We start from the raw sequence: 10,698 nt of genomic DNA on the forward strand, positions 1-10,698 counted from the left end.
TTGCTCTTCACTGTACAGGAGCCTTCTTGTATTTCATACTCAATAAAATAATGTATCTGATCATTTACATCATTCTGGTCGAAAGGAAAAAAAACATGAACCAAAATTGTAGCTTGAGAGATAATACATATATAAGAACATACGATATGATTTTAGGTAGATTACAGGATAGGAACCACTGCAGTGGCAGAGTGTGATTTATAAGAGTGGCTGCACAATATTGGAGATAATACAGCCGGGATCAACATACACACACACAAACACAGTGCATTTAATGCAGGTATGTAATGCACATTATTTTACACATCAACGTCTGTTATGTTAGAGCACCTGGCCTATTTAGGCTTATTTGAATGGGTTGCTTAACACACCACAATCCATCAAACAATGATCAAATGAACCAAACACAACTTGTACTAAGATAAATATTTAGGCTCTGAAATATTAGTTACATGACCATGTGTAGTTACCTAATTATTGTTAAGTTGCTGTCATTCATCTGCCTATAATAATCTTATAATTCAATTTTTCTGTTTGTGTCTTGTAAAAACCTTATTGTAACTTCTACTGATATGAAAAAAGAAGTTCATGAAACTGTAGCAGGCCAACAATACTTCATTTTTGTGTATATTAGTACAAATGCATATATATATATATATATATATATATATACACATACACATGAGTGATTTGTCATTTGTCAAATTTGGTTCAACCTGTTGTATGGAAGATCAAAATACATATCGGACTATGCAACTTTGTCCCCCTACCCTCACTAGGCTCTGTAAGACCATTATTTAGTTATGTTGTTTACTTTCTGTGAAAAAACACATAAACACAATGTAATCTGTGACCAGGGAATTGTTTATAAATCAAGAATCATGTTTATTCTAGTCCCACGCTGTCCTTGCTCTAGATCACAATAGATAAAAGGGATAATATAAATTCAATTCATTAAAGTATATTACATGCACTATTGACTACTGCTATTTGCTCAATTGAATAATTTACATTGTTTTCCAATCCACCTATTTACATTAGGGTATTCCATCCAGTGTTAAGATGTGCTGCATTAATAGGCTGTCTATGTACAATAGATCCAAAAAACAGAAGTGCCATTTTGTTAAAAATAGTGCATTATTTTATGCTACAATTGTTTTATACTCCATAGAAGGGGCACTGCTGTAGTACTTTGAGATCCCACTGAAAATAAATGGTGAAATTAAAAATAAATGGAACTGTAATGCACCAATGCACCACATTGCCACTAAAGGTTTGTTTTTTACTACATGCATGTTATATAATTATTTTTTATTAGAGTTATTCTAGAGTTATATCTCTACCATACACTAAACATCATACTCTCTATTAATTAACCACACGCATTTATATTTTTATGTATATTTATTGTGTGATGAAGCCTGTATGTACAAGTCCATGTGCATCATAAGCACTTAAATACTGTAAGTACTGTGAGGATATCATCTATTTGGCTGCAAATGACTGATGCATCAACATACATACATAAACTTTAAAAAAAATCCCATTTTTAAGCAAACAAATGTAAAAATGAAGGTTAAAAAATAAAGTTAACATTTGACATTGCTGCCTATTGAAAGGATCTGCTTCTACTTCTAGTTCCTTGAATGCACCCTGACTTCTCCTTCACCCACAGAGACGGACGTCTGGAGAGATACCCCAATAACACACACACATGCTGAGTATGGTTACAAGAGTATTTCCTAATCTTTATTTGACAGGGCGGTCTTTTTATACACATAGGTATACAAGGGGTGGTGGTTATTCACATACAGCTGTTTAAGTTTTGGCCATATATAGTGTTATTTGATACATTGCAAGGCATACAAGGCATGCATTGTATTCCAAAGAATTTAGAATTTCCGCCATTTTCTGGTTATAATTAAACTGAGTAGATTGAAGAAGAAGAAATACAACTCTTTATATGAAAATATAGCTTATACAAGTATATGGCTCACATTAGCTCTAGCTATACAGTCCTGTAACAATACTTATTTAACCCTTCACCTATAAAAACTCATTAGGAGCTTCCTATCCACCTTGACTACCTAGTTTCATTAATCTGTAGTATAAGGTGGAGTCTATTAGTTTGGTAACACCTCCACTTTTCTTCAGACCTAGTAAATTATCAGTTCATTTAAAATTCATCCTAGTTTTGTCTGGATTGTGGTGGTGGTGGATTAATTAATGCACTGGATTATACATTTTTCTTGCATGTCTAGGTTTAGATCTCAATATCAGATTTCTTTGTTTTGACCCTACTACAATAAACTCTCACGTCTACAGCAGAAGTCTCACTTTTTGTTGCATTCTCCATTATTTATATAAATGTACACAAAATGAAAATCTTGTAATGGCTATGAAAAATGGCAGACTTGAAAATTTATGTAATTCAATCTCACCATGGTAACCTCACCAACATGAGAAAATGTGAAAAGCCGCTGGATAATTATTAACATGAGAATAATGCCATGCCGAAAGATTGATATAAGGGAAATGACACTGTCATACATAAGAACCCCAAACCGTTAAAAATTTGGAATTATAATAAAATTAATAAGAAGCTATAATGGCAGGGTACTTGATTTAAATGTTGATGAATACATACCCGTTTTTTGGCATCTGTTACTCTGAGAAGAACAAATTGTTTCCCATCTTCTTTATTATTATTGTAGGACCTTAGTGCTTCATCTACTGCCTTAAAAATATCTGGATCATCGCAATCAACGTTAATATCTGAAACTGGTACCGCATCATTTAAAAAACAATGGAAACAAAGAAACAGTATGGGGAGAAGCTTCATTGCTTGAAGGGATCACAAGCAGAGTCTACTCTGAACTGGTATAATAAATCAATCTAATTATGGATGAATTAAATAAAAAAACAATTCTTGCTTATATAGGAGAAGGTCATTAGACTTTGAATACAAATATTACCCAACTGTGAACTTTGCAAATACTCTGGAAGAATTGCACAAAGCTGTGCATATCAGTCGGGGCAATGTCAAGTATTTTTCCATCATTTAAGATACCATAAGATTGCTCTGCAATAAGAATGCTCTGTTGCAGATCAGCAATGTAAGAAGCCCCTGGCATTTCTGCTTTGCATTCTGCTTTTCTTATACATAAACACATACAAAGAAAAATGTATATTACTTAGTTCTCCCTTTGTTTTTTTTCATATTTCACTATAAACCTATACCATATTTAAATTAGTTATGGGGCTTGTGTAGTCAAGTGATCCAAAAGGGTGTATCCAAAAGGGGTATCTTATATTGTCCCGATGAAGAATGATTTCTGTCTTTTCCTGACTAGGCTTTGCGAAAACTTCCTTATAATAATGTTGGTTCACTGTTGTGCCTTCAGGAACCCATTCTGCCAAAATGATGTGCTTCATATCAAAAAACAGGATGGGCATGGCTTTAAATTTGGACTTGCTTTGACACGCTTTTTTGATTCTTGGTGATGAAGGTATTTTCCAGTGCATTGACAATCATTTTGTTTCAGGATCATACTGGAAGATCCAGGTTTTGTCATAAGTGATGACTTACTGAAAAAGGTTCAGGGCCAAGTTTGGGTCAAGTAGTTGCAGAATGTCAGTGTAAATTTCCTTGCGGCACTTTCTTCACTCTGGTGTGACATTTTACAAAAAAATTCAAATTGATGTATTGCTCAACTTTTAAATTTATTGTGATTTCTACATGTGAGGGGAAGCACAACTGCATTAAACAGTGACTTACAAATTAAACTTCAAAGATACCATTGTTTGTTGTGCATATTACAAGTTTAAACATTCATGGCAAGTGTCCATAATCAGTTCATACTGCTTTGTTTAAGAGATAGAAACACAGTCTTGTTATTTGTTAGAAAGACCTTGTATACTTCACAATACCACTCTTCTTAGAGAGTTCTCAGGTGTCCTCTAATAATGTTGATGACATGGTTTAACTGACATGAAACACTTAGCATACAGCATAGAAGTATTTCCCAACACTTTTCCAACCTGTCAGGACTAACACTAATTACCTAGACAATAGACATAACTTATATTTCCACGTAACAGAAAGTTCATATAACAATCTCCTGCACACCCATGTGTGCCAGGGTCATTGCTCTTCAATTTATTATAACATAACAAGTCCCACTTCAATGAAATGAAGCCTCATTTCCCCCCACACTTATTCTGTTTTTAAATGCCTGCTTAAAGGGGTGCCAAACGTCACAATAGGTCCAACAGGTGAATGCACCAGGGTAGTAAATGGTTCCCACCTTGCTAAGATTATTTTCGAAACAAAGTAAAGAAAGCTGGGGGCTTAAGGCAAAAATACAACTGTATTCACGCAAATTTCAAAAAGGCAAATTACAATTGGACAAGTGGACCAATACCAAAACACTTTAGATCCCTGTTAGTATTGTATGTCTCTTGTGCCGTTGCGTTTTGCCAAGTGGCTTCCTCAGGGGATCTGATGAGACTGGAATTAATTGTTACCCAGTGTAGAAAGTTGTCTCATTGATATTTAATGTCCGTGTTGATAAAAAGATATAGAAGGGATCCGGGTATTTCCATAAATGGTTAAAAAACATCTAAGTAAATCTGCAGCGATGGCAGTTCTCTGATGGCATTTCGTAACTAATCTTATCATTTTTGATTGGCAACCATCAATATTTATACTGGAAAGATTGCTTTCATCATTCTAAATACTCTCTCCTACCTTGCTAAGGTCAGGTTCCTCCCCTGCAACGGAAGGTAGCCATCTATTGAGCCTCAGAGACTCAGGGTTTAATCCAGTTTACCCTAGAGTTAAACTCATGCTCGTTAAAAGGACCTCTATATTAAAAGTGTCCTGGTATATATACTGGAAGTTTGATTGGCTGTCACTAACATAAGCACTAGTGTTTCTGTAAGTAACCTTGTCTAAGCAGCCTTGTAAACTAGTATCTTTTGAATCACATATGGTTCTCTCTGCTTAGTGTCCTTTAGCCAGTTTGTTACTAAAATGATTAAAACGTTTTCTGGCAATTAAGAGTATTCTAAAATCAGTGTGTAATACCAATATATACAGTCATGTGGTGAAAATTAAAAATTGCTGGCTTAAAAACAAAAAAAATTTAAATAGTCAAACATTAAACCTTTGAGACAGGTCCTCACCTATATCGGTATTCCAAGCCAGCTTTTTGACTGGATCCAAGCCCTATATCAATGCCCCACTGCTTCTATTCGAGTCAATGGACTCCTATCGTGTCCCTTTTCGATTGCTAACGGTACGAGACAGGGCTGCCCACTGTCCCCTTTGTTATTTATTTTGGTCCTTGAACCCCATTTGATGCATATCAGTAATAACACAGATATTAAGGGCTTACGAGTGAACAAAACAGAACATAAAGTTTCTGATTATGCGGACGATCTCCTTTTTTTTTTTTTTATAACCTCGCCTTGTACTACTATCCCGAACTTTCTTAAGGAGTTGAACAGATTTTCAGACTATAAAGTCAACCTACAAAAATTGGAGGTGTTAGATGTGATTTTACCCCTGGCGCTCAGAAAGACTCTATCCCCTTTTTTCTATTAAATGGTCCAGAGATTATATCTGATACCTAGGTACTAATATTCCGGCGGAGATTACCAGGGTGGTAGAACTTAAATTTTCTGCCCCTGCTATTCGAAGTGATCTCCAACACTGGCGGCAGCAGGCTTTTTCATTGTTTGGCCGTTGCAATATTCTAAAAATGAATATTATGCCTCGTCTTCTTTATTTACTGCAGACCTTACCTGTCCATATACCCCCTCACATACTACACAAATTTAGATCTGAATTTCTCAAATTCGTTTGGTTCACCGACACTCCTAGACTTAACAAGTTTCTCCAGCGACTCCCGAACGACAAAGGTAGGAGGGCTTTCCCTGACCCAATTTTATGCCACAGAGAGGTCCACTTGACCCGTTGGGTGGACTGGTGCAGACACGCTGCGGTTAAGGGATGGTTAAGATTGGAGGATTCTGTGTCTCCCATTTTACTATGCACTGTGGCATGGTCTCCCCCAGAAGCCTGCAGTTTCCTCCGTCGCCACCCATTGATTGGAGCAACGCTGAAAGTAGTGTCTAAATACTTTCGTAGTGAGGGAACTGAGACATTCTCTTCTCCGATGTCCCCTAGTATTGGCCACCCTGACTTTCCCACTAGTAGGACAGACCCGGTCTTTAAGCCGTGGATTGAACAGAATATTTTTAGAGCCATGCATTTCTCACAGCCCCCTAACTGGACCCTGATTGGACAGCTTCAATGGGGCCAGTCTCTTCTTCCACTAGACAACTGGAGAAAGATAACTTCAGTATTTTCTCACCTCACTGCCCTCTCCCCAAGTTTTCCATAGACCCCTCAACCCCCGAAGAATTTGTGTATGCCTGGGGACCCTCTAAGAGGAGTCCTATCCTATGTCTATAAACTGCTTTTGACATCTGGCGGTGTCACCGCCTATGTTTCTCTCCAGATGGGAGCGGGATCTAGGTATTACCTTTACTGATGAACAAGCAGAGCGTGTTTTATACTATGGTCACAAGGCCTCTATCAGTAAGCGCTATCAAGAAACGAATTTGCTTACAAGATGGTATAGGACACTGGAGCTCTTGCATAGAATCTACCCACAGGTGAGTCCTTTGTGTTGGAGATGGGGGAAACACAAGGTATTCTGATGCAAATTTTCTTGGCCTGCCCTTCACTGACACCCTTCTGGGAGGGGTTTGCTGGAATTATAAAAAAAACTGACGGGGATATCTATTGAAAATAGGCCTGAAGTAGCACAATCTCCAAAAAACGATACAAGCGTTCTCTTCTGTGCTATTTTGCTGAATGCTCCTAAAGCATGTATTCCGCCATTATGGAAACATTCTGTCCCTCCTACAATTAAACAATGTATTGCCAGGGTGAACGACATACAATATATGTAAGAACTGACAAAACCAAGGGAGCAGCCATCACAGAGACCAGCATGTACCTGGTTCTACTGGGATGATTTCAAGAGTACAGCTGCTTATAGACAGCTGCTTGGATCAGCTAGTTAGTGCCCTTATGTTTTTTGGGTCGCCCACTGCCCTTACCTCCCACTTACCTTACCACCACCCAATTACACTCCTCCCCTTTTCTGTCTCCATTTTCTCTTCTCTGCTCTCTTTTCTCTCTCTCTTTCTTAAAAAACAGGAACCAACAAAGTTTTCTACTTTTTGACCAATGCACATCTGTGATACTGATACTGACATAGTAATGCCGACACCTACTGGACACTTCCTTTCATTCTACAAATGATTGATACTGTTTGTGATGATAAGTGTAGGCTGATACTCAATATGTTTGTGCTTCTCCTATGCTCTGTAATATGCAATTTAACCACCCTAGCGGTAATCCTGAGTGTGACTCGGGGTAGAAAACTATGCAAAAAGTGGTAACCCCAAGTCATATTTAGGGTAAATTCGGGGGTCCCCCTTACCTTAGCCCCGCGCTCCAGCGTCGATCCTGCTGTGATGCCTGGGTGCTTCTCTGTCGGAGGGCGTGGCCGGGCGGGAAATTTAAAAGCAGATTACCAAGTATTCTGCTTTTAAACACCGCCCAGCTCCCCGTCACCCCGCTGGACGCATCTGCAGTTAGATGCGATGCACCAGGCAGGATTTCTGCATGGTGCATTGCATCTAGCTGCAGAAGCGATCACCAATAGTAAATTCCAGGGGTTATACCAGCGGCGATTTCCCGCTGGCATCACCCCCGGAATCTACTGCAGCTGCTCGCATCACCAGGCAAGAGGTGTGACATTTTCCCGGTGATGTAATGGATTGTGGGGGCGGGAAATGTAAAAATTTTTTTACAATAAAATACATAGAAAAACATAAAATAAAAGTATACAAATACATTTTACTGTACCAAGCATCATTGCCAAGTGCCCTGATTTACATTTTGCCCACTATTAGCCCTGACCCTGATCTGACCTTTTGATCACTTATAAATCACTTCCTGAATGTATCATTTCATCACTTTGTCTTTGACCTTGATTGTTCTTGGCATGACCTGGCATCCAAATTGTTCCTGGCCTGGCATCCAAAAGGCATCTCGCCGTTGCAAGCGCTGTTTTGGAGGAGTTTGAAAGCAGCGATAGCGATTTGGAGTCCCTTGTGGAATCGAGCGATAGTGATTCACCAGGAAATTTGTCATCGGACAGCGAAAGTGAACTGAGCGATGATTCTGAACTTGTGCGCACATGGTGTCCTATTGACCCTAATGCGGACCAGGCAGCACCGCCAAGATTTCCATTTACCGACACACCTGGGAAGAAAATTGAGGCTGAATGCGACGTCCCCCTGGCATACCTGAAGTTGTTTTTGACTGATGAAGTTATCGAAAAAATTGTTGCTGAGACAAACAGGTAAGTCGCTCGTGTTTGCTAACTTTTTAAAATTTTATGCTAAATCTTTTTATGCAAATGTGTGCTGCTCTGTGTTTACTAACTTTTTGAAATTGTTTGCTAATTTTTTTTTTATGCAAACATATATGCTGCTCTGTGTTTGCTAACATATTACTTGCAACCTTCACACTATAAAGGAACATATCCTAAAATACATTTTTTATTTTGTTTTATGCATGACTGTGATAGGGCTGAGTTCCCGCAGGCCATGACCCCACTCCACCTCCCCCCATCCCACCACTTTACCCCAAACACACACTGAGACAACAACTTGGTTAAATGGCCCCTTTGGGCCGTTTATTAACAAATAACCTAAATATTAACTCTTTTAATAAATAACCATAAAATAACCATAAACAACAATATATAAACACATAATCAACAAATAATAACAACTTACAAATAATCACAAATAACTGTAACCAATACATTAATAAAACATCCTTTTACTAAACAGGTTACCGGTCCTCAAAGGCCCCACTATTGTAACCCCTTGCACATAATAGGTCTGCACCGCCGTTATATGTAATTCTCCCAGCCGCACCTCAAGCTCGGGAACGATACCAGCAGCACTCGCAGCCCTACCACAAAACAATTTAACACTCCCAACAACAACCTTACCGAGGGTCCCATACCATAGATGAGACCCTCACCCCCACTGAAACAGTCCAATATAACTCCTTCCCTCGAGGACCTCACTGACACACCTAAAACAGGGCGGTTGGGAAAAAACTTCCTTCCTTCTCTCCGTCACGCTGAAAAAGACCCTCCCTTTCCGGCTCACCCCTCTTTTCACTCCTCTTCTCCCTCCCCCTGCACTCCTGGCAAACGAATTCAGCAACTTCCCCCTTCTCTTTGTTAACTCTTAACCCTTCCCCTGCCTGCTCCCATCCCTTCCCAGTCATGCAGGCCTTCCACTGATTTTTCACTTTGTTCTCTGCGCCAGGCCTCACTGGTACGCTGGACAAAAACAAGGTGCTCCACACCTGAGGTTTGCAAGAAGCAGAAAGAAGGAACCTGTGACCAAGTACGACATTTAGCTGTTTTTGGGCTTGGTGATCCTGCAGGGAGTTGTGAGCAAACCCGTGCAGAAGTGGTACTGGTCCAAGAATAAAATGATTGGGAAGTGTCTCAGATGATTCTACAAAGTTTCCAGCAAACCTTTGTCACGTATAACAGGGAGGGGAGGGTAACAGAAAGGTGTATTAACTACTAGGCCTCAAATGACTAGGGAAAAGGGAATGGTCACCCCTTGCAGACACCCTAATCAGGCCCTAACTCCTAACCGTATGAGCATCCTCTGATGGTGGGAATGCTCATACTCAGGAACCTAGGCCCTACTAGCCCTGAATAGCCGTGGCTGTAGTGGCTGGCTTGAGACTGCTGGTTCCTTCCCCTATGAAGGACCCAGTGTCTCCCTGAGGCCTAGTAAACAACTAAATAACACAAAACACCAAAACACCAAAAGTAAAGCAACTTATCTTATAGCAGATATCAACAGGAACACAGGATGGCTCAACACTCCAGCTATTCACAACCCAGCAGTGAATAGCAACCGCACAGCATGAAGTGTGAGGCCAGACTAAATGGAGGAGCAGTAATGACCACCAGCTGAACCTGATAAAAGGGGAGTGGTCATTACAAACAACAACACAGAAACAAGTAAAAAACCAAAGAGACTGTCAGATAACCACACATGCAGCTTGTCTGACAGATCCTCAAACTTCCGTCACGGAAGGGACCGTGACAACCTTTGTGCCAGAAACAGATGTCAGCATTGACAAAAGTCTAATGGCTTACAAGGGGAGGCTCAGCTTGGTGCAGTACATTGCGTCAAAGAGGGCACGATTTGGCGTGAAGACCTTTATGCTGGCTACATCTGGAATACGGTACTGTAGACTGGAAAAAGGACACAGTTCCTGAATAAATACAGACAGAGGTTCTTCATTTACCTCATTTACTACTAAATATTTACATACTTTTTTTAATAGCTAATTTTATAAAATATAAGAAATCGTCATACGAAGTAATGAAAAACACAATAAATACATATAATATTTTTCATTTTAATTAGGAAGTAGGAATTATAATTGTGAAAATGGATGCATGTGATCTTTGCAGTACACTGACCTAAAGTAAATTCAAAATCTAATTTTGGATCCTTCTAGATCACTGAACCACTGACAGCCAACAACTGCTGTTTCCTAGGAGG

General features: G+C 39.3%; 1 protein-coding gene across 1 annotated transcript in view; it reads right to left on the reverse strand.

The window, feature by feature from the left end:
* LOC140328513 (T-kininogen 1-like) overlaps positions 1–2,909 on the reverse strand; it is a gene marked incomplete in the record, with an annotated part of 27,683 nt that extends 24,774 nt beyond the window's left edge. Inside the window, 2 exon segments of the mRNA XM_072408173.1 lie at positions 1–74; positions 2,648–2,909. Coding sequence (XP_072264274.1) covers positions 1–74; positions 2,648–2,842 — 269 coding nt within the window.
* Positions 2,910–10,698: the final 7,789 nt, after the last annotated feature.

The sequence above is a fragment of the Pyxicephalus adspersus genome, chromosome 4 (assembly GCF_032062135.1).
Source record: "Pyxicephalus adspersus chromosome 4, UCB_Pads_2.0, whole genome shotgun sequence".
Taxonomy (NCBI): Eukaryota; Metazoa; Chordata; class Amphibia; order Anura; family Pyxicephalidae; genus Pyxicephalus; species Pyxicephalus adspersus.